This window comes from Puntigrus tetrazona, unplaced genomic scaffold (genome assembly GCF_018831695.1).
Source record: "Puntigrus tetrazona isolate hp1 unplaced genomic scaffold, ASM1883169v1 S000001111, whole genome shotgun sequence".
NCBI classification, from domain to species: domain Eukaryota; kingdom Metazoa; phylum Chordata; class Actinopteri; order Cypriniformes; family Cyprinidae; genus Puntigrus; species Puntigrus tetrazona.
The window spans coordinates 786,618-812,500 of record NW_025048699.1 but is presented as its reverse complement, the minus strand read 5'-3'; the positions used below and the strand labels follow the sequence as shown (position 1 = coordinate 812,500).

At 39.3% G+C, this 25,883-nt stretch overlaps 1 protein-coding gene across 1 annotated transcript; it reads left to right on the top strand.

Moving 5' to 3' along the window:
• The first annotated feature begins 4,766 nt into the window (after window positions 1-4,766).
• LOC122341038 (inactive tyrosine-protein kinase PRAG1) lies at window positions 4,767-24,073 on the top strand. Its single transcript, XM_043234350.1, is given in 9 exon segments — window positions 4,767-4,922; window positions 9,545-9,859; window positions 10,847-12,144; window positions 17,598-17,743; window positions 19,587-20,101; window positions 21,156-21,563; window positions 21,565-21,622; window positions 22,667-22,956; window positions 23,592-24,073. Coding segments are annotated over 8 exon segments (3,213 nt in total). The 5' UTR covers window positions 4,767-4,922; window positions 9,545-9,646; the 3' UTR covers window positions 23,877-24,073.
• The last annotated feature ends 1,810 nt before the right edge of the window (window positions 24,074-25,883 follow it).

Below are 25,883 nucleotides of genomic sequence, written 5' to 3'. Positions count from 1 at the left end.
GGACAGCTGATGTCCTGCAGGAGACGGGTCTTGATCTGCTTCTTCCAGATGGACGTCCAGTGTTTCTACTGTAACTGGATCTTCACTCAGACGTCGTATCTGCTTAAATAAAGTCTGTTTGGGGCGTAATGCATATTATATTTACCGAAGGCATAAGTTCAGTCATGCACATGAACATAATTTGCGTTTAAATCCCTCGTGTGTGTGTGTGTGTTATCTTGTGAGCATAGTTGTGTGATGCAGTAAGACAGAACATGTTGATCTTATTCTGCTGTAAATCACTCTTATAATCCTCTTATATCATCCACTGAATGGACATCATTTCATAATCATCATGTGTGAGAGAGAAAGCATGTCACAGCAGAGCTTCAGAGTCTCTTCTGCTCACCAAGACCGCATTTATTTGATCAAAAATAGGTTACAAATTCTGAAATATTATTTTAATGTAAAACGTATGTTTTCTCTGTGAATGCGTGTTAAAGTGTAATTTACTTCTGTGTGTTTTCAGCATCATTACTCCAGTCTTCAGCGTCATATGATCTTCAGAAATCATAATAATATACCGATTTACTGCTCAACAAACATTTTTGTGGAAACTGTGATGCATTTAGTTTTTTCTAGTTGTTTCTGTGTTCTATTGTTTTCGGTTCCAGGAACATCAAACTGCTTAAAGTACTTCCTCCATTCGCTGGAGATCTGAGCTCAGTCACTTCTGCTGTTTGTTTCTGCTGATTGACAAAACAGATCCTTAAATTCTGAAACACACACACACACACACACACTTCAGAGGCTTTCAATCTACAATTACCCACTTACAGTCATTAACCAGCACTGAGGAATCAGCTGAGTCCCAGTAGAGTAAAGTTTCACACACACACACACACACACACACACACACACAGCAGGAGTGGGTCAGTGTGGTGCCATGGCAACACTGTGTTTACAGTTCAGGGTGGGAGGGGTTTGGAATGCAGGAGACAAAACTGAAGAGCCTCACCTTACACACACACACACACACACACACACACACACGCATGCATGCAGGTTTATCTACACTATTGTTCAAAGATTTGTGGTCAGTAAGATTTTTAAAAGTAATTAATACTTTTATGTGTCAAGGACACACAAAATGTATCAAAAGTGCCAACATTTATAATCTTACAAAAGATTTCTATTCAAAAAAGCTGAACTTATTGAAAAAATATAGTATCACAGTTTTCCAAAAAATATTGCGTGTGTGTTTTCAACACTGATAATAATCAGAAATGTTTGTCGATCAGTAAATCAGTATATTATTATGATTTCTGAAGATCATGTGACGCTGAAGACTGGAGTAATGATGCTGAAAAACACAGAAATAAATGACACTTTAACACGCATTCACAGAGAAAACAGATGTTTTGCGTTAGAATAATATTTGACTATTTTTACAGTATTTTTGATCAAATAATGCAGATTGTGTGAACAGAAGAGAAAACAAACTCCTCCAGACAAAGTCATCATGAAACAAAACATCATGAATTAAACATACCCCGTCACGTCCCGAGAGCCTCGGTCTGCGGCACAGAACCAGATGATGATCAGCACACGAATAAACACACATCAACAGCATGTGTGTGTGTGTGTGTGTGTGTAGCTGCATGGGTGTTTAATTATTAACACTCTTCATGCAGAGATAGGCAGAAACCCTTATTGTATTTGACGTCATAAAAACCTAAAGGACACTAACTGAAAAGAAATGACTGACTGTTATGAACATACAGTTTTTGCCATTTAACCGTTCCTAAGAGACCCTTTTCACTGAACAGTTTAAGAGAACCATTTTATTTGCACTATGAAGAACGTTCTCATAAAGAAGCTTTATCCATTTCAAAGAACCAACGTTCTTCATGAAACTGTCAATGCCAGTCATTTTTAGGAGTTTGAGTTCATTTCAGTGTGCTGTGAGAGAGACTGTGTTTTCCTCTATACAGTGTCCATACGGCGTAACGTATCCACACACACACACACACACACACTATAATACTCACAATGAAACTGTATTCTGTGTCCGGACACCTGAAACCCTGCAGCGTTTCTCTGGATTCACCCCACAGCCCGAAGACAACATGATTCACCGAACAAAAGAGCTCAGACTCTCAGAACGGTTCCCACAGCATCTGAGAAACAGAGGCGTCTGACGAAATCACGTGTGTGTGTGTCTGATATTAAGGTCAAGTCAAGTCACCGCTATTTATATAACGCTTTTTAAAACGCAGATTAGCTATGTCAAAATAATGCTCCGTTAATTCCAGCTGATCTAATTAATGCAGCCTAAAAATCCTTTAACGGATTTGAATAATAAAAGTGTGTTAGTGTGTTATGTGTAGGCTAGGTTAAAAAAAGATGTGCCTTTAAACTAGATTTAAACTGACAGAGTGTGTCTGCCTCCCGAACTGTGTTAGGGAGATTGCTCCAGAGTTTAGGTGCTAGATAGGAAAAGGATCTGGCGCCCGTCTGATTTTGATATTCTTATCAAACAGCCAGAGTTTTGAGAACGCAGCGGACGTGAAGGACTATAATGTAATGGCTTTATAAGTAATTAACCTGATTTTAAAATCTATTTGATAGGGAGCCAGTGCAGTGTTGACAGAACCGGGCTAATATGATCATACTTCCTAGTTCTAGTAAGGACTCTGCTGCAGCGTTTTGGACTAGCTGAAGTTTTTTTATCAAGCATGCAGAACAACCACCCAATAAAGCATTGCAATAATCTAACCTCGAGGTCATAAACGCATGAATTAATATTTCTGCATTAGATGTTGAAAATATTGGTCGTAATTTAAATATATTTTTAAGATGGAAAAACGCTGTTTTACAGATGCTGGAAACATGGTTTTCGAAGGAAAGCTTGCTTTCAAGCAGCACACCTAGGTTCCTAACTGATGAAGAAGAATCAGAATGTATTTACATGACAAGTAAAATGACTTCAGATATTATTTTTGTTCTAACAATATACATTTTGTTCTTAAAACTGACAATTAGGTTAAAATTATCTTGTTTAGCTAGGATTATTTTTCTTGCCCCATTGGATGGGCAAAAACTAATACAATTTGCGTGATATATTCAGTAAACAAGACAAAATATCTTTTTTCATATTACTTGTGAAGTTGATACATGCTAATTCAAGAATTCTTAGGCATTTATACTAGAAAACAAATAAAAATAAGGAAGAAAACATTTTTTTGCAACGAAGGGTACCATGTAAAGCATGAAAAGTAACAGTCCTAGAATTGAGCCTTGAGGCACTCCATACTGCACTTGTGATTGTGTGTGTGTTTGTGTGTGTGTGTGTGTGTGTGTGTGTGTGTGTGAGACAGGTCTCAACTAGCGGCTAACAGATAAAGGCTCTTTCATGAGAAGTGTTGTGCAAGTGTCTCACAAACATCCTTGGTTTCCTTCTCTGCCAAACACTGAAGCGTACGGAGGCGAGCGTCAGATGTGTGTGAGTTCACACACCTGTAAACGCCGTCTCACATCCGTCACGTTCAGATGGCAGCGAGAGCAGAGGCTTTCTGAATTATTAACCCAGAGGTCAGAGGTCAGAGCAGAGGTCGCAGGAGAAATCTGATGAGATGCAGCAGGTTTCAGTGTTCCTACAACAACACAAAAAAGCAGATTTAGTGTTGTTTTAGTATCTCTGAGGCACTATTATAGTTTTTCCTAATTGTTCTTATTTATTATATAGAAATTATTTATCTTTCATAAAAAGCTTTTAAAGTTTTACGATTGAAAGTTACAATTTTAGTTGTTTTTTTAATTATTTTTTTATTTGTTTTTAGATGTGTATATAATATCCATTTCAGGTTTGGCTTGTGTTTTTTTAGTACAGCAAGATAAACTAAATGGCTTGAGAATGCGTGTGTGTTCATGCCATGGCATGCTCTTCCCTGCTTCCAGCGCTCTGAACAGGGAATGAAGGGAATTTCTAGTAAATTGCGGGCTCTAGGAGGTGAGCCGTTGACATTGAACATGAAAGTGCAGATTAGATCCGCGTATCAAGGCGATCGATCACTTTATTGATTACAGTGACGGCTGGAACGCTAATGCCTTCCCAATCGACCATTTAGAACATCAGCAAAACACTGCTTCCTTTAAATACAGAACACACACACACAGACACACACACACAGATTCTCAAGTAGGTTTGTCTGTAGTTTTGTGAGCAGCTTAGTGTTTGTCTGACCTTTAATCTGTGTCTCACTGCAGTGACAGAAAGGTGTGTGTTTCAAACTTTTTAATATGTGTGAATTTTAATATGAGGACCAAATTTTATTATATGTATATGTATATGTATATGTGTATATATATATATATATATATATATATATATATATATATATATATATATATATATATATATATATATATAAAAAATGTTCTTTTTGCTTACACAACTGCTTACACACAAGATCTTTTTTTGTTACTGTGAAGTGTTGTCAAAAATCTTTGTATTTCTGTAAAAAAATTTAAATTATTAAAACAAAAATAAATAAATTAGTAAGATATGTATTTATATGTGTGTGTGTCTCTGTGTGTGAGAGATATATAATGTGTGTGTGTGTGTGTGTACCAGAGTATCTCTGTGTGAAAGAGTGTGTGTGTGTGTGAGAATCTCTCTGTGTGAAAGAGTGTGTGTGTGTGTGTGTGTATGAGAATCTCTCTGTGTGAAAGAGTGTGTGTGAGAGATATAGAGAGTGTCTGAGTGCGTGCGTGCGCGCGCCCGCTCGAGGCCCCGCCCCCTCTGCGGGAGTTCCGGCGCGGCTCTGCGTCGCTCCGCTTCAGTCTGATCAGATCAGAGTCACGCCGTCGCCGCCGTCCGTCGGTTTCTCCGCGTCTCTTCTCGTCGCTCCGAAGGAATCTGGCGGTGTGTTTCAGCGCAGGTAAGACCTCTTCTCCGGCGTCTCTCGGACACGTACCTCATCAGACGGGGTCCCTCGGAAGCAGATTCAACCCGCAGGCGCCTGTGATGCGGACCGGATCGGTCCGGTTCGCGTCCGCATCGGTTCATTCATTCGCGTCGAGCTGTATTTTGACGCGACGCGCCTCGGTGCTCTCGCGCTGTCAGCGTTTCCACATCACGCGCGTCTCTGTCTCCGATTGTGACACGCGAGTTTTTCTAAACAGGTGTGAAACTGGATCGCGCGACCTTTACATCGTCCCCGGATATCTGTTAATGACTGAAATTAGCGCCAATGATCATTAGCTCGTCGTTTAGTTCACGTCTTCTCTCACTGTGACGGATTTCCACACGTGTGCGAACTAACAGTGTGCTGAAACTGCGATAAATTCCGGAAAAGTTCGGTAAAATATGCGTCTATGCAGCGCAGGTATATTTCTAACAGGCACCAGCACACCGTCTATTTCACTCCATGCAAGGTGGGACGTAAGGTAAAAGTGTTTTCTTAATTGAGATATGTGGGAAAAGTCCTGCTTTGATTGTATAAAAAACTTGTGCATTGCTAGGAACTTCATCTGGACCACTTTTAAAGGTGATTTTCTCAATATTCGCTCTCAGGTGAACTAAAAAGCCGTTTTATTCAGCTTTGAGGTGATGTGTAAAGTCGCCCCTCATGACTGCTTTGGCTCTCATGTGTTCATCACGATCAGAGTTTTGATTCGAGTCGGTATGGTTCCTTTAAGGGAGGGAAATGTCTGATTGGTGGATTGATCTGGAATGCGTGGAATGCGTCCGGTTTGATTGACAGTAAGAGTGTATTTAAACACATCTGACCGCGTTGAAGGACCAGGGTTTGAAGCTCTCGAGGAGCGTCACCCTTCCCCCTGAGCAAAAACATTCATTGTTCACGAGCGCTGAAGTGTTTTCAGCTGCCGCAGGAACAAAGAGCTCCTGCTTCTCCTGTTGTGTCTTGGTTTTGACTTGTCAAACTTGCTGCCAGCGAACGCAGAACCTGCGGGCCGTTATTTATCCGTCTTCGCGCGCTCATAAACACGGAGAAGCTTCTTGGAGATCAAGATCTGCTTCTGCGCTTTCTAGAAGAAGCTCGTCGATCTCCAGGAAAAAAGAAAAACTTTCTGCACTCTTAAGAACAATGTGCTTTTTCCTCTTTGAAGAACATTTCCACTGTAGAGAATCGAATTAAATGTTAAAATCAATTGCATTTAAAGACCGTAAGGTGGTTTGGATCCGAACGAAGATGCGCGTTGCAAAGTGTTTCACCGTAGCTTTCCAGCAAACGTTTTTTTGGGACGGTTGTAGGTTATTTCAAGTTGGCCGTGAAGTCATTTTTCGTTGTCTTTCCCCAAACATTTTACTTAAGAACCAAAGCGCTTTGGAAAAAGTTTCACGGATGTCAAAGAAGCGTATCGAAGATTATTAAGTCAGTTATCTTGAATATCGACATTCAATATTCAACATTTTCAGCATAAATAATAAAAATAAGCTACATTTATTTGTCCTTGTAGAGTTTAAGAAGCCATTAGACCTCATTGTCTTTAATATTTCGGTATCTTTCCCCTACATTTTCCCCAACCTGAAAAGTTAAAGGTTTTCTGATGAGCATCAAATGCCAGTGCTTTCACTTTAACATCCATAAGACATGCATTTTGGGTTTTTTGTAAAGTGTAAAGTTTTTACGGCCTTTAAAAGCCAAATGGTCTTCGGCACGCCAGCGGACTGGACCAGAGCCGCTGGTTGACCCGGCCATCGATGGAGGGTCGTCTCCGCTCCGCTTTCCCAGGCCGCCGGACCTCAGAGGCTCTTCTGTTGCGTCCGTGTTCAGTTCTGAGGAATGTGAGGAATGTGAAGAGCTTTCACACACAACGGCGTCTGGAGCATCTTCTTCGCTCGCCAGACGCCAGCCACGGCGTGAAATCTCTCAGACTTCAGCGAAGAGCTGAAAGAAAACCGTCTTTTCGGCCACGTTCTTCTGCCGAGGTACAATGACTCTTTTATGACTCTGACTCCGGTGCTGGGCTGCAGCTAGTGATGATACGCGAACCTGGAGCTTAAACGATGTGCACTGAAATGAATAATCTCTCTGGTTTGTCAGGATCTGGACAATATCTCAAAATCTGGAATCTGAGGGTGAAGAAATATCTAAAAATGGAGAAAATCGCCTTTAAAGTTCTTCTAATCACAAATGACGTTTTTAAATGGTTGCTTCATGGAACATGATGATTAATTTACTATGGATTTTTGGCATGAAAGCAAATATAATGGCAATATAATTTTTTATGCATAATCACAGTAATGTTGTTTATTGCTGTTCAGCTTTTGCTCTCAGAGATCAGATCTCTAGTAGTGTAGTTAATTACTAATAAGAGTAATAATAATATTACAGTTGCTTAAAACGTGGCTTAGCTTGTGCTGATTTGAAATCCGATGAATCCTAGATTTATTTGATCATTTTGCACAGGAACGTGACGTCAGCGGAGCAGCAGGAACATGGAGAACATTGCGTTCAGCGAATGGAAATACCGACGTTGCATTGATCTTCTTTTTTCGGTGTATCGCACGACTCGCATAAAAACGTTTTAGAGAAAGACACATTATTTTCTCATGAACTTGCGTGATTTGTTTCGATGAAACTCGTCCTGGAGTATAATGGTGTGTGTGTGTATATCTGAGAAATTGTCTCGAATCCGCGTGTAATTGTGAACGAGATTTAATGTATTTTCTTCTGACTGTGCTCCTGTGTGCATCTCGGTCAAACGATGAAGCGGAAAGGTATTGTTAGTAACGTTTTCGAGTAATTAGACGCAGTTACGTCTTCCGAGGCGTGTGAAAGATGAGCTGCTCAGGTTCACGTAGGCAGTGTTATTTGTAAAAGGTCACGTTATTTCCCGTTTTAACCACCCGTGCCTTTAAATACAGCAGCGACCGTCGTCGTGTGAATGTGGTTTATGAACTCTCTGGAGCCGCTCTCAGCACCTGCCGACGCCGCCGCTTTATTTCTTAATTAAGAGTCTAGAAATGAGTCATGCGCGCAGGAAGGATTTCTCAATCAGAAACAGACGCCATCTGGAGCTGTCCTGTGAAAACCACCAAACAAATGCGTTGCGCTCGTTACATATTTGCATGATAATTTGCTGTCATGTTTTCAACTTTAAACCAGTTGCGTTCTGGATACTGCTTGACGTTTTTAGGGAAGAGTCATAGTTATTAAATTAAATTAAAATTAAATTCCACGTGTTTAATGTATATTTTAGTGGTACAGTGCAACTGAATGAATTTAAATATGGGTGATATATTTCATACATGCTTTTTAAATGATTTGATTTGCTTTATTTGATCATGTGGTTAGATTCTAGTCTTGCAGTGTTTCAGCATCACTTTTCTGAACCGAGTTAAACTTTAAGATCAGTTCATTTCTGTGCATCCAGACTGTTTTTGACTGGATTCTGTTCGTCTGTAAGAATCCCTCGGCTTTAATTTACCATCTAAACCGTCTCGGCATACAAATACTTCTAGAGCCTCGTTTCTCGCGTTCGAGCAGAATGAGTTTGTTAAAGTGAGTAAGTCTTTCCAAAGGAAAGCTGTCTATGAAGGGAGGGACCAGGAAGTGGAGGAGCAGATTTGCACCTTTTGTTTTTCACTAGTAAGCGTGAAGTACTTTCATCTGAGTATTTAGGCCAAAGACACTTACACAAGTGCGTTTCCACATCACAGACACTTGAATTGTACAGGTTTCCAAATTCTGTTTTCAGTCTTTTTTTTTTTTTTTTTTTTTTTTTTTTTTTTGGATTAATATGAAATTGTAATCAAAAATTGTGTTAATCAAGTTATCTCATGCAACTATACTGTTTAAAGTCTTTTTATTAGCTGATATTCCTTTAATTAATATTCATTAATAGAGTTGCAAAGAGGTAGAAAATTTGTAGAAACTTTCTGAAAGTTTGCTCTACGTTTTCCTAAAAGTTCTCCTAAGAATTCTAGAAGCTTTCTTAAAAAGTTTCCAAAAAATATCTCTGAAAAGATCATGATAATTTGGAAAAGATAACATTCTGGAAACTTTTCCAATTGTTTTTGTTTTTACCTTAATAATTTTGTGATGTAATACAAAAGCTATATTTATATATATATATATGGGAATATAAAAATAATAATAATAATAATAATATAATATGAAAAAAAAAAAAATATATATATATAAAAAAAAAAATATATATATATATATATATATATATATATATATATATATATATATATATATTTTTATATATAATTTTTTTTTTTTTTTTTTCATTTTATTTATTATTATTTTTTTTTTTTTTTTATATTCCCAGAAAGAAAAAAAAACCCCATAAGTTACCAAATAAAAAATCCCAGAAAGTTTCCCAAAAACTTTTTGTCATTTAGTATTTTGAGAAGTTAATATTTCTGTCAGTATTTCTCCCAGTTAAACCCTATGTGTTAGTGTTTGATGATTGTTTTAAAAGCCATAACCATATTGCTAATTCTCCAAATGCATGTGCTGTTTCATATCAAACACACAAGCAGCATCACTCAAGATCGTCTCAGAAGTGTCTGGTGTTTTCTCAGGTGTACAGGCTGCTGATCTGCTGCACTATGACCGGACGCCGCCGTCCGTTCTCAGCTAGTTCCGGCCGGCAGTAGAGTCAATCGGACGAGGTCTGGGTTAAAATGTCTGCGTGTGGAGAGTTTGCAGAGCACGTGTGGAAACCAGGCTCCTGTAAGAACTGCTTCCATCCGCGCAGCGCTCACGGACAGACCGTCCGAACGAGTCTGACCGGGGACGACGAGGATGGGCTGACGTCTCCCTCTCCGTACAGCAAACCCACCATCGCCGTCAGACCCACCATGATCAGCATGGACGTCAACATGAATACAGAACAGGTATCTGAACTCTTGAAGGAATACCCCAAAATGAAAACCTGATCGTCTTCGGGCCATCCGACATCAGGTTGAATGCGTTTCTTCAACAGATCTGGAGAAATGTGTCTCAGCAATGAAAGTGAATGGGTGCCGTCGGGAGTCTCATAAAAACATCACAATCATCTACAGCCCTCCAGTCAATCAGATAAAACCAATCCAGCATTTAACTCAGATACAACTCAAGTCCATTATTCAAGCCAAAACTGCTGTAAACAAATGTGACCGGAGTTTAATGCGAGAGACAACAGGAGGTGGACTTTTTTCACTGGAGGAAGAGTTATTGATTATGGATTCGTATTTGAGTTAAAAACATCTTAATGGATTGTGTTTTATGGACTCTCTTTCTAATGGCACCCATTCACTTCAAAGCGTCCGCAACCGAGACATTTCTCCAGATCTGATGAAGACATAACCTCAGATGGTCTGAGAGTGAACGCGTTTTAATTTTTGGCTGAACTATTCTTTTAACACGTTATTATGCTGAAAGCCATTGATATCTCCAAGGTGGGTTCATTTGGGTGGGGTTTAGTCAGCGTTCTCCGCTACTCGGGTGGAGAATGGAATGTCTTTGTGAACGTAGAGATAACAGACTGCCATTCACACTCTCCAGGAAGGCAGTGATATACACGTTCAGTCTGTTTAAACAAAGATAATCAGATCACCGCCAAGGGCATTGACTCATTTCTATAACAGACTATAAAGCAAACACAGACTCCAAGTCATCTGTGGAGTCAAGTGAGATGATTGATTAGTTAGTTGTACCTGTGTGAATAAGTGTCTATGCAATGCATTACCTATGCCTGTGAAATGTTGCTTGTTGGTTTACCCATAGATGTTGTTATTATCTTCATCTTTCATTGGCAAGTTATCAAGCATGTTTTAATAATATGCATTTATTGTAAACACAGTGATCCAGCGTTTGAACTTTTTATTGCTTCCGTATCTCAGAACAAACAGAAGACCTCGGTAGGACTAAAGAAGGCTCTGGATTTGGCTCCTCTGTACATCGATGGCAATGGATGTAATACATCTCTTAGAGAAAACATAATAACTAGCGGCATCTCTGGGAAGAAGTTCTCCTCAAACCTTTGTTCTCCCACTGGATTATCCAAAGACTGCATGATTATCAGCAATATGTTTATGAGTCAGGAAGATGGCTACGTTCCCCACAGTCTGAAAGCGAATGGGAACAGTGACTCCTATAGACCCATGACCAAGAGCACTTACGCCAACGGAGATTCTTTTCTTTATAATGGAACAGGAAGCAGTGATGGAGTTACGAGTCCTCTCAGGGCGTCCGTAGAGGAAAGGCAAGCCAGAAACGCACCAGTAGACGTGCTTAACAGATCGTCCAATGATACGGCAGGTACTTCGCCGTCTCCGATGACTCCAGAATCCTTCAGAGAAAGCCTGTCAGACTCGTGCTCCAATCGGAGCAGCGTAGATTCGTTAGTAGGCCTCCGGAGTCCTCGGAAGTCGCCAAGCGCTCCACCGAACGGGCTCGAGGAAAGCGAGCCGATCTATGCTGAGAGCACCAAGAGGAAAAGACGTCTCGATGCTCCAAGCGACGGGAAGGCTCCTCAGTCCTCGGAGTCCGAAACCGAAGTCAGCGCAGGCGATAATCAAAGAGCGACTATTACAGTCGTCGCCGCTCATACTGAGGAGAACAACCGGACGTTTTACCTGAGCAGCCCGGATTCGGCCGTAAGCACCCAATGGACCCACTTCAGCCCAACGGCGGCCAAAGACCCAACAAGCCCGGCGTTCACTTGGCCAAATGCTCCCGACGCTTCCGGAACCGCCCAACCCAAACCTCAATCCAGTCCCCCGGTTCCTCCCAAGATCAGCCCCCGTCCTCCAAGACTTGGCGCCTCCAGTCTCTCCTTACCATTACCCGAGCTCAGCTTCCACGTGGTTCTTCCTCCAAACCAAGCGATCTCGCAAGTGGACCCCACTGCTCATGCCGTCCGACTCAAGTCCCACAGCGCCAGGAGTTTGGAGCGATGTATTGAAGAGGAGGGCGAGTCATCTGGCTCTTGTGGAGGGCCGGGCGACTCCGTCAATGCTCCTGCTGTTCCGTCCAGAGAATGGTCGAGCGAGAGCAGTGCGATGCCAGGCACCGCCAACAAAAGCAGCAGTCAAACGCCGGAGGACGACGACAGAGCCAAAGAGAGCCCAGCGTCCAGTGAAGACAACACCAGCCGGGATCCTGCACCGCCTCCGCCGCCTCCCAAAAAACACCACCGGTAAGAGCTGCATCCTTATTTCAAGCCCATCACCAAGATATTAATCGGTTGGTCATATCCACACTTATCCTTTGACGGAGCCAGATTAGTGTTGGACATGGATTAAGGTTAGGGCTTGAAAATTTGGACATGAATAGGCTGATTTACGTACCTGGAGATAATTATATTACCCCAGACTTAATTTTAAACATGATTGGAGCTATCTAGTTGGTTATCAATGAATGAAATGCTACATTTTATCCAAAGTCTGTTGGATTTTGACAACGTGTTGAACATGTTTTGGCTATAACGCAGTTTCCTTGGGAAACTGGCAAGATTTAATCTGCTGTCTTCTGTTATTAAGCAGAAGATTAAGTAAACGTGACTTCAGAAGTAGGAGTTAGGACGTCTCCAGAGCAGTGTAAGTGCAAAAAGCAAGTTATGTTGTTTATTTTTGTCTGGTTTGCATGAGCGGGTCGTTTCAGTGAATTTAAAAGTGTTGCTAGTGAGTCATCCGGTCTAGAAAAGCGCACTCAGGTTGTATTTATGACCAAGGAAATTGCAGATTATTTTGAGACCACGCTTTTTGAGTTGGGGATGAAACTAAACTACAAAATGCTTTCTCTTGCATTGCAGTCATTTATGTTTGTATTGTTGTGGGTTTTGTTTGGCTGGACTGAAGCTTCCGAATCACAGGTTGGTTGTCGACGATTCACCTTGTTTTGGTTTAAATGCAGTTTCCCAGAGAAAATGGCAAAAAGGAACCTCTTGTTCCAAACAATGATGGGCTAAAATGCAAGTAGTTATGATTTCAGGAGGGAACATTTATGCTAATGTTGGATTTTGATTAAAATTCAATGCCGTTTGGCTTTAAAATGACCATTATCCTTGTTCTTCAGCTCACAGTGGTGAAGTTGTCTGGTGTTTAATGGAACGGTTTAGTTCGTCAGCGGTCGGTCTGATCTCAGGTTTATATTGCGAGAGATTGGGTTTTCTCCGTAATCTCACGTAGATGAAGTGCTCGTTTTTGTCTGCTTGTGTCTCTCTGAATGAAGCTGATTGTGGTTTGTGTGAGTTTTAGGCCGTTTGTTCGCAGTGATGTTTGAGACGCGGATCCGTTCACGTCGTTCTGAATGTGAAGTCTGTTCCATTCCTTTATTCACGCTCAACATCGATCTGGCTTTTCTGTACATAGAGAGAGGGCTTGTGTTATTGAGCGCTGAATCTGGGTTCGTTTGCTGTTTTACTTCATTTAACACTTCTAACTACTTCATTTTTTTCATCTTCTTACACTCTTGACCCTCCTAACGTCTACACTGCTTTTGTTATTTCCTAAAACAGTCATAACTTTATTTTTTTCAGCTAAAAGCATATCTGTATCTGAAAAAAGAAAGAAAATCTAAGTTGGGCAGTTTTTATTAATGAAAAACTGAAAATCTTTGAAACTTCAAAAGTATATATAGATGTCTACTGTGTATATTAGTTTATTATGTACATATAAAGGCACATACAGCTTATATTTTGAAACTTTTTACCATATCATTGTTACCATATATTTATATAAATTAGATTATTTGAAAATTGACATTTTATTTTATTGTTACTGAATGTTACTTCTAAGAAAATATAATTTGTCAAATGAATAGAATGTAATTCTACATTTTTTCATATAAAAATATTTTTTGGCACTAATGGTGCTCCATACCTGACTCCAAATGACCAGATTTTTTTTTTTTTTTTTTTTTTTTTTTTTTTTTTTTTTTAATAATTAATTAAAAAAAATGTGTGTCTGGATATATATATATATATATATATATATATATATATATATATATATTATTATTATTTTTATGAGCATTTACCATGTATGTTTTAGACGTTCTTGTGACATGAGGGTTAGGATGATGAAATAAACATCAGCTTTTATTTGTTGATTTCCGTCGATGGAAACCCGAATCTGAGCATCACCACGATCTGCATGAGCTTTTCAGCGGATCACGGCGGTCTGTGGTTATTAAAACACGCTGCTCTTATCAGAGTTAAATCAAGAACTAGTCAGGAAACTATTTTAACTCTTGATTAGGAAGAAACCTAAATAGCACGTTGAATTATGGCAGATCAGACTAAAATAGTATTTCCTTGTAAAACAGGCCCCTATTTACTTTTTTAGAAGTTCTAAATGACATATTTGAATATTCATAACGTGTTAATGCAGGATTTCCAAGCAGTTTTTAGGAGTTGCTGAAATCATGAAAATGCTAATTAAATGAAACGAACAACTAAAACTGGAAAATATTCAATATTATTCATTTATTTAATATTTTAGATATTTAACTATTTAAGATATTTTTTGTAATAATTAATATATTAAAATATATGTAATTAATATTTTTACGAATGTACAATCTATTCATAATTATAGTGGTAGATAAGTAGATAAATAGAATATAGTGTTAAATATATAAAACATTTAATATAAATAAATAAATAAATATATATTAAATATTAGTGTATTTAATATGTTTGCTATGTACTGTTGTATTATAACATTTAATATAATATTTAATATTTGTGTTAAACTAAAATAGATCAAATACTTCATTATACATATTAAACAAATACATATTAAATATTTTCATTTTAATATTATATTAAATAAGATATTATATATACTCATAAAAATGCATATATATATATATATATATATATATATATATATATATATATATATATATATATAATAAAAATAAGTTTACTTTGATGCCTCCACCATCCTGACCCGTCCTTAGAGACTAGTTGAGTTTAGGTAACCTCATCATTGGCTGGTTATTATTGTTGTTGGCAGACTGTAGTACAGTAAGATGATACACTCGTCCTCTGAGGCGTGCAGAGACTCGTCTCTTGACGTTCTTCATGAGATTATTCTGTTCTAAATGTGCTCCAGTAACAGCAAACGACCTGGAAACGGGTCTCACAGATTCTCAAGCATCCACTGAACACCTTTGAGCTCCAATATCATCTCAGACTCTGTCAATGGGAATTTCATATTTCCATAATTTAGCAGCACATTTGCCTCGATTCTCTGGTGTAGTTCAGTGGTCACATGACGTTCAGGTCAACTCTTGAAATATTAAATATTTTTTTAGAAAGTGCCTCATTTTGTTTTTCATTTACAATGTTTGTGTTTTGGTATTTTGTTAATTTTGGTGGTTTTAATTTCAAATGCATTTTATTTAAATTTAATACTTTTATTAATTTATGATTTGCTTTAAAATTTACACTCAATTTGTATAAATCTTTAAATTTTCCATTTATCATTTTATTCATTCATAATAAAATGTTTTAATTGATTTATTTGTTTTAAATGAATTATTTTTACATTCATTATTTTATGAATTACTTTTAAAACTCCTTAAATGGATCCATTTAATTTTACTTTACAAATTCATTTTTGATTTTACATATTTCATTATTTTGTACATTTTTTTTGTTTACATTTTAAACTTTCATTTTATTATTTCGTTTGCATTTCAAAGTAATTATATTTTAATTTCAATAGTTCTGTATTTTATTTGTTTGATTTTATTTATTTATTTCATTTTGAGTTATTGTAATTGTTATGATTTGATTATTAGCTTTCAGCACCTCTGTTTGGGGGCGCTTCATTAAAAGCCATTGTTGCGGAGCAGAGCGTGTAAATGGGTGAAGTTCTGAATCATTGATGGAGCAGATGGTTGTGAAATCTGCTTCCCCCGCCGGTCAGACGCTGGATGTTGATCACGACGGTGGTCAGGAACGAGCAGGTGTCGAGGTGTTTCTCGGCCGTTTCTCTGAGCGTCGCTCGAGGTCAAGCAGCAGATGATCTGTGCCTCGAGTGTTAGTTTCCACGCCTCGGGTCAGAGACGAACACACACACACACACGCTCACACACACGCTCACTCAGGCTCCGATGATCTTCAGTCCGGTTCTGAGGTGAGTGACAGGCGGCTGTGTGTTTCACTCAGGTCCTGTAGCGCGTGGAAAGGTCACGGTGTGCTGTGTGTGTGTGTGTGTGTGTGTCTTTTTATTTGTGATATATGCGTGAAGCTGACTGGGATTGTATATCATCGCTCTTCTGTTGTTTTTGATGGCTTCTGTTTGTACGTTGCTTTGGATAAAAGTAAATGCAATAATTTCTGCTGGAAGCTATGGGGAGCTCTGCATTACTGTACGGTTACCGTTAGCAACGGAGCCCAAACTTAAATTCATATGCTATTTGCTTCGAATTAAGTCGAGTTAAAAAAACTGCATGCAGATTCTACCGTTTCTGTTTGTTGTTGAGATATAATCGTTTACAGTGTGTCTCTCATAACTGGTTTCATTTAATCCATACATTAAATATTTAAAACATCTCTAACGGGGGAATATTAATAACATATCGGTGATGTTAAAAGAACTGAAGTTTAAGCTGCTTCGCTGTTTTGATTGATTTCTGTGATGTTGCTATGCGGTTGCTAGGGTGCTCTGCTGGTGGTTTAATGTAAGGTTGGTACTGGTGTTTAACACACGCACGCACGCACACACACACACACACACACACACACACACACACAGACAGACAGACAGATCAGTTCAGCTGTAAGTGAGACGCTCATATTTGTCCTTCAGAGACACGGCAGGAGTTTATAGATTCAGAATCACAGGAAACACAAGACACACACACACACACACACACAGGAAGTGCTGCTGTTCTACTTATAGAGCGACTCACCGCACTGAGTCAGAGTGTGTTTGTTGATCTGGTTACTTTGTATTTTAACGCTGCTGAATCCTGCTTGCTGATTGGCTGACAGGTGTTTAAAGCTATAAATGTTCTGTAAGTGCTGTGAAGTTGGGTATTTGTAAATATGCTAATATCGTATTGATGTTTAGATTAGTCTTCAGTCATTATTGTTGGCTTAATATAAGTAGCACCCGTGTGTGTGTGTGTGTGTGTGTGTGTCTGAGAGTGTGTTGTAGGGAAAAACAGGCTTCGGTCGCATGAAACTGTGGTTTTGAGGTTCAGATGTGCTTTCTTCATTTCTTCACTGCAGTGTGTGTCTGACCTGTGTGTGTAGTTCAGAGGAAGCTTCATCATCAGGTGTGTGTGTGTGTGTTTGTGTGTGTGTGTGTGTGTGTGTGTGTTTGACGATTAGAGACTGACCTCAGCTCTGCTTTTACCCAAACAGACGTCTGAGAGTCAAAGCTGTGGACTTGATTTTTCATGTGGACATATGTTTTTTCCTGAACTCTCACACACACACACACACACAGAGTTTTGGGGTGAACATCCGTTGTTTGGGAGATTTTCAGTTCTAGTTGAACCAAATGACACGAGAGAGATGATGATGAGACAGCGAGGGAATCACTTCACTTCTGTTCTTCAGATTTTCCCACAAACCTCTTCATATCATGAGTTTGAACCGTGTGTGTGTGTGTGTGTGTGTGTGTGCAGGGTGTGTAACCGTCTGAGTGGCAGTAATATGGATCTGGAGCGTGTCGGTCAGCAGGGGTCAGTGGAGAATCTCAGCCAATCCCTGCGAGGACTGAACTGCTGCACCAATGCGTCCAGCGACAGCCTGCAGGCGCTCTCCGACACCGGTGAGTTACACACACTCTTTATTTCTTTCTTTTATTCATTTTCATAATTTATGTATTTTTTTTCATATATATTTTATTAATTAATTTTTATTTTTTTTATTTTCAGTTTTAAAACGTCGATTTTAAGCAGCTTATTTAGGCATTATTCAAATAAACAAAAACATAAATTATTATTAAACTGATAAAAAATACACTTTTAAAATGGTTGATTTTTTCCAGAAGCTGCTTATTCAAAGAAAAAAGTAGTTGGTTTTTAGTTGTTGTTTTGTCTAGCTCTAAATCATTTCAAGTCGTGTACAAGCTCTTACAAATGCTGATGACTGATATAGCTGTCCCAGAATGCATTGCAGCAGACTCTTAAATGGCAGATGGAGTTGAGGAAAAACAAAACCGTCAGGTCTATTTTATCTTATATTTGTGTTTATTTAGTCATTAGATTGAGAATAGAGTGTCGGTTGTTTTGGATCGGTCTCACGGGGTTTAATTTGAGTTGCTGTCTCTGTAGGGAACTTCCTGTGTAGGCAGCAGAGGGATGTTCACTAAACTGAAGTCTATAAACAGACTGTTATAGTGAATGAAACTTCCTTTCCTGATAATCAGTGTTGATGAGAAGGGAACATCAGACGCTGCTCTTCCTCACGGCTGTCGTGCTGTAGGTGTAGTGTGTTCCCAGAATGCACTTGGGCACAGAGATAATGGAGGGTTAAATAGAGGAAATCAGGGTTTGTGTTTATCGCAGGGCGTTTTCTGATGGTTTCCCTCATCAAGTGACTGATCTTTATCTGCAGGCCTTCATTATGTGTCACAAACCACCGAGAGACTCCATCACAGGATCTGATGGGCTCTGAAGGATTCAGGTGTGGTGTGTGTGTGTGTGTGTGTTGAGAGTAAGCGTGACAGATTGTGAGAGTGAGTGCGTAAAAGTGTGTGTATAACTAAGTGTGTGTGTGTGAGAGTGTAAGAGCATGTGTTGGTGTGTGTGAGTGTGCAAGAGTGTGTGTGTGCAAGAGTGTGTGTGTGCAAGAGTGTGTGTGTGCAAGAGTGTGTGTGTGTGCAAGAGTGTGTGTGTGTGCAAGAGTGTGTGTGTGCAAGAGTGTGTGTGTGCAGAGTGTGTGTGTGCGCAAGAGTGTGTGTGTGCAAGAGTGTGCAAGAGTGTGCGCAAGAGTGTGCAAGAGTGTGCGCAAGAGTGTGCAAGAGTGTGCGTGAGTGTGCAAGAGTGTGTGTGTGAGTGTGCAAGAGTGTGTGTGTGTGTGAGTGTGCAAGAGTGTGTGTGTGTGAGTGTGCAAGAGTGTGTGTGTGAGTGTGCAAGAGTGTGTGTGAGTGTGCAAGAGTGTGTGTGTGAGTGTGCAAGAGTGTGAGTGTGTGTGCAAGAGTGTGAGTGTGCAAGAGTGTGAGTGTGTGTGCGAGTGTGCAAGAGTGTGTGTGTGTGTGAGTGTGCAAGAGAGTGTGTGTGTGTGTGTGTGAGTGTGCAAGAGTGTGTGTGAGTGTGCGTGAGTGTGTGTGAGTGTGCGTGAGTGTGTGTGTGTGTGTGTGTGTGTGTGAGTGTGCAAGAGTGAGTGCGCCCGAGAGTGTGTGTGTGAGTGTCTGAGTGAGAGATTTATATATTTTAATAAAGTTATTAAGGCAAGTTAATTAAATATAATTGTATTTTTTTTTCCTACTGCTACAGTTCTTTGTCAATATTGTACATATACTGTATCAATTATATATTGCATAAATGTTACGGAAGCCTTTAAACAACTTTTAATTCCTTTTAATTTAACTTTTTTACATTTTTTTTTTTTCAATTTCGACATAAACTATTCCTTTTCCCTCTGTCTTTTTCTCTGATCACGTGATCTAGACTCCACCCTCCGCTCCAGCCCCTCCCCTTTCCCCAGCAGCCCGTTTGGCTCCGCCCCTTCGTCTCCGCAGCCCGAGGCTTTTCCCTGCAGCGGCCTGGCCAATCAGCTCCAGCCGCCTCCGTTACCTCAGAAGAAGCTGGTGAACCGCACCACGTCGGCTCCGGGCGAGTCTGGCGTCAATGCGCTCGCCCGCTCTCGCCCGCGTCTGGGGAACGTGACGTCCTGCTCGTCTCCGCAGCTCAACACGCTGCACCTGCACGCTCTGCTCAGGAACATGGACAGCCGCGAGGGCATCTACTCCAAGCTGGGCGGCCTGTACGCCGAGTCTCTGCGGCGGCTGGCGCTCAAGTGTGAGGAGCACTTCACCAGCGGTCAGAGGAACACGCTCCGGTTCGACGAGAGCAACTGGTCGCTCTTCAAACTCACCTGCAACAAACCCTGCTGTCTGTCCGGAGACGCCGTGTATTACTCCGCCTCCTGCGCCTCGGACACACGCAACACGTACGCCGTCAAGGTCAGAGAGAAGATAGAAAAATGACATTTTGATTAGTAATAAGTTCATTTAGACAACTTTAGAGGAGATTTTTCTCCATCCCTCCCTCTCTCTCTCTCTCTCTCTCTATAATGTGTGTGTGTATATATATATAAAAAGACAAAAAGTACAATAAAAATTAAAAAGTACAAAAAAGTATTATTCTAATGTAAAACATTTGTTTTCTTTGTGAATGTGTTAAAGTAATTTATTTCTGTGATTGTCAGCATCAGTCTTCAGTGTCACATGATCTTCAGAAATCATAATAACATACTGATTTACTGATCAACAAACTTTCTGATTATTATCAATGTTGAAAACAGTTGCGCTGCACAATATAAAAGATTTATAAAAGTTATATTCATTAAAGAATATTTTTTTCAATATTGATAATGATAACCAACAAAAACTAAAAGCTTTGAACAATAGATAAATGTTGTTAATAATAAATTTTATTTAACAATATTATTATTAAATAAATTCAGCCTTGCTAGACATGCTGAAGGCTTCATCCAAAAATATATAAGAAAAATAATAATAAAGAAAAAAAGAAAATATATACATAATTTTTTTATTCTTAAAATTACAAATTTTACAAACATCTGGTCATTTGGAGTCAGGTATAGAGCACCATTAGTGCCAAAAAATATTTTTCTATGAAAAAAAAAAAGTTTTTCCCCACATATCTGACATACTTTTTGACTAACAAACCACAGGGGCATAACACATTTTTTACCAACTTTTCATCTGAAAATGAACATTTATGGAAGTAAAATGCATTTATTTTGTTATTAAACATTTCAGAGTAGTGTGTATGTTCTGTTCGAAAAAAATTTTTTTTGATCCATTCAATTTATGTATAGAAATATAATTCTATTCATTTCAATGCTGACAAATTATATTTTCTTAGAAGTAACATTCAGTAAATATATATATATATATATATATATATATATATATATGAGATTAAGGAAATTTTGAACCTGTATATATTTTTTACGTCCTAGCGTGTCTGTTTTGTCTGTGTGTTGGTCAGATCTGTAAGGGTCAGGCTCCGGACAGTAAGCAGGCTCATCTGTACGGTCTCTCGGTGCAGCAGAGCGTCCCGTCTCACTTCAGTCTGCAGCAGGACTGCGGTCACTTCATCGCCTGCGTGCCACGGAGCATGCTGCCCAGCGAGGAGAGCGGTCCGGCCGAGCAGGAGCGGGTGGTGGTCATCACCCGGGACGTCCCGCAGCAGAGCGTGGCCGATTTCGTCCGTGAGTGGGAGTCGTTCCACCAGGCTCAGCCGGAGGTTTACGAGCGGCGCGTGTGTTTTCTGCTCCTGCAGCTGTGCTCGGGTCTGGAGCATCTGAAAGCCCACGGCGTCACGCATCGAGATCTGTGCATGGAGAACCTCCTGCTGGTGCAGCGTCCAGATCCACAGCAGCACAGCCTCCCGCGTCCTCCTCATCAGCAGCTTCTCCAAAGCCAAGCGCCGCGACGAAGACCAGGTGACTATCAGTCATGCTTATTAACGACGTGCCATGACTTATCGTTTTTACTAGAGGTCAAATAGTGGATTTGACCGATACCGATAGCTAGGCTGGACCACACTGGCCAATGCTGATTAATTAACCAATATTTTTTTTTAAAAGGATACTGAACGGAAAGTAAATAGTGCTATATAAGAAAAAGTACAGAACATTATTTGTAAATGAATAATTACGAATAAATTTCCCAATACTATTGGTTTTATTAAAAGTTGACCAATAGTTGATTTTACTAATACCGATAACCGATAATTTGTCTGAATTATACTGAACAGAAACTAAAATAGTGCCATAAGTGCCATAACTACTATTAAAAAAAAAAAAAAAAAAAAGTACTGAACTATAATTTGTGAATGAATAAAAGTATTAATATGAATTATTAGGGCTGCCCCTTGATAGTCAGATAACCTTTATTTGACCAGAACAGTCTTGGTTGGCCAAAATTTTAATTGTCGCCAAAAAATAGGCAAATGACACAGCTGAGGTTATTAAGAATAGTTATTAACATTTCCCAATATTATTGTTTTTACTAAACGTTGACCAATAGTTGATTTTACTAATACCGATAACCGATAATTTTTCTGAACTACACAGAACAGAAACTAAAAAAGTGCCATTTTAAGTACTATTGTAAAAAAAACCCCAAAAAATGTACTGAACTATAATTTGTGAATGAATAAAAGTATTAATATGAATTATTAGGGATGCCCCTTGATAGTCGGATAACCTTTATTTGATCAGAACAGACTTGGTTGACCAAATTTTTAATTGTCACCAAAAAATAGGCAAATGACACAGCTGAGGTAGTTATTACTGTATCTTTATTCAAATAACATGTAAAAATAATTATTCGTAATTATTCTAAATATCTGACGTTTTTGAACAGTATGTTTTTATTATATTATATAATATTGTAAAATACCTTTACTATTTAAAATGGCTGTTTTCTATTTGAATATCATTTTAAATGATTTTTATTCTGTGACTCCTGTGAAGCTGAAACGTCTCAATGTAGACGACCCGTTTCTGAAGCGGGATCACGCCCGGCTCGCGCCGGAGATCGTCTCGGCAGCGCAGTACCGCAAATTTGACGAGTTTCAAACCGGCATCCTGATCTACGAGCTCCTGCATCGCCGCAATCCGTTCAAAGCCACGCCGGGCAAATGCGACTACCGATGCGACGAGCTGCCGCCGATCCCCGCCGCCTCCATCTACTCGCCCGGCCTGCAGAGACTGGCTCACCTGCTGCTGGAGCCCGACCCCGGACGCCGCATCCACATCCAGGACGCCCGCCGCATCCTGCAGGTAGAGTACGGTTCTAATAAGAGTCTTTTAAGTGTTAAAAAGAGGCCGTGGGATGATGGGCCATTTTCTGAAACTGTTAGCTTTAGCTGCGTTGTCATTGAACTTGCTAACTAGCATATTATTAGATTAGGCCATTTGCCTATTAAAATCTTATACTCACTTCTTCTGGAGGTCAAGCTGGATCACGAATGATTCGACAAAGATGCATTTAGGCTTATCAGTGGAGCTTTCCCTTCAAAAACAAAAATGTGTCTTCAGCGGCTCAGATGTCTGGAGTAAATGACAACTGCTATGTTCTAGATGGATAGATAGATAAATAGATGTGTTAAGGATCAGTATGGAAATATCACGATTGATATGTATATTATGCGCTATACTGGATTTTTGGCGATATTTGATATACCGATATACCGATATTTTGCTGACCACATCTTACCGCAAATACACTCTGAAGTTACTCGTCTTATTGGCAAGACAGATCTGCCTAAATTTTCATAAGGAGCTGATGCCGATATTTACATTTTAAGCCATTATCGGCCAATTCCGATAATGTACCGATAATGTTGTGCATCCTTAATTTTGTGTGTGTGTGCTCGTGTACTTCAGTACGGTAATGCTGTATCATGACTCCGCAGGCGCTGCTGTGGGGTCCTCGGCGGGAGCTGCTGGAGCAGCCGTGGGTCTGCGGAGGTGGAGAAGGTGGAGGAGGTGGAGGCGGGCGGAGGCTGGAGCCGAGGCATGACGGCCTGCTGAACTGGCTGGATGTGAAGCGCGCTCTGCTGATGATGAAGTTCGCCGAGCGCTCTCTGGAGCCGGAGAGGAACGCCGAGCTGGAGGACTGGCTCTGCTGTCAGTACTTCTCCAGCGCTAACCCCAGATCACTGTGTCAGACCGCTGAGCTGCTCTACAACCTGCGCTGAACATCAGACGGAGACTGTGACATTCCACCGCTTCCTTTCACCTTCACTGATGGATCTCCAGATTTCACTTGACTTTCGTTTGCTCGGCATGTCTGAACCGATCACGCTTCACCCCAAATTTGAAAGGGAATACATAGATGTGTGTGTATGCATACATGTATAAATCATACATGCATATATATATGTGTGTGCACACACACACACACACACACACACACACACACACACACACACATATATATATATATATATATATATATATATATATATATATATATATATATATATATATATATATATATATATATATATATATATATATATATATATATATATTTTACTAGTTAATTTGCAGAATTAGATAACTAATTAGGTGCAAAAATAACTACCGAATACAGCCAAATAACAATAAAACAATACAAAACTAATAAAATAAAAAAACATGATTTTTGAAAACATTTTTACAACAAACTGAGTTATGTTTTTAAAAATAAACCATTAGGATTTTATTATATTGTGACTATTTTCGTGAAAATTAAATATTAAAATATATATATAAAAAAATAATAAATATAAAATGTGTATATATAATATTTATTATTTGTATCATTATTTTATTTTGCATGATTTAGGCCGTTTTACATTTATGACTATTTTTATGACCGTTTCTGTGACGCAAAAAAAACCGAATCTCATTCTCGTAAAACAGTGACAATCATGTAATTTGGATGCAGTATTTTCTACGTTTATTTATTAAAATCGGATTAAAGTACGATCGGCAGCGACGTGTTCTTACTGTAAACGTACTTCGGTGGTGGACAAATGCATTTAAATATCGTTCACACAATGTCACGATATAATACAATCTTTTTTTTTTGCTTTAGTTAGAAAATGATCTTTTGAGGTGAAGCGTGATCCGCGTTTGGTGTGAAACGCTGAGATCCGTCTGTTCTGAAGTGTCTGTGGTCCTGATTCCCGCTGGTTCTTCTGAAGTCTCTCTAAGAGCGTTTCTGACCGTTTTAGGGGCTGCTGGGTAAACCTGAGCCTCTTTCTGAAGGAGAATCAAAGGACTGGAGACTCTTTCCTCGTAAAAACCCGGCTGTAAAAATCTGTCTTCCTTCCTCTCAGAGCGACACGAGGCTCTGATTAAACTTCCTGTTTGTAAAGGGATGCCACTTCCTGGTGCAATATTTCTAGCTTCCGCTGGACACTCGCTCTCAAAATGTGACGAACTGGTTTAAAATGAATTCTTTATGTGGATTGGTTGATTTCGAGTGCCTTTTTAGTGATTAATGCGTTGAGCTTGAAGCCGAATGCAAATCAAGCTTAAAAGGAGATGAAACTGTGAGTCTGGAATTTCACAGAAGATCTTCAGATGGAACCGAAACGGCTTTCTTTTGTAAATAAATTATGAAGCAGGTCTTAACGGCGGCAGATACCGTGTGTTTATATGATTTAACCCTTTTATTTCTGGTTTCGTTTTGCTCTAAAGCTTTTATTTGCATTCAAAGATGCCAGAAATGCAGCATCCTTCTGTCTTAAGATGTTTTGATTGAAACGAGACACTGGAGAAACACACACACACACACACTGTAACGCTCTGTATTAATACACTGTGTGTCAAAGACATCTGCAGCATACAATAAAAGTGTCAAATATTTTCACATATCGCTCATTTGATTGAGTCAGAGTGAATGAGACGTCTTAAAGGAACAGTTCACCAAACTCAGTAATGGATGTGAATGGGTGCCGTCAGAATGAGAGTCTGATAAAAGCATCAGAATACTCCTGCATTAAGATGATTTTAATCTCCGGTTGTCTTTCAAATCAGAAATAGCACATATCATAGCACATATTTATTGACTTATTGTCCCACATTTTGTGGATGTCAGTTTTAAGTATGGGGCAAACTATCCTTTTAAGGAAAAAATAAAAATTTAAAACAATAAAAATTATATTTAATATGAAAAATTAAGTTAAGAAATATAAAATTTATATATGTTTACT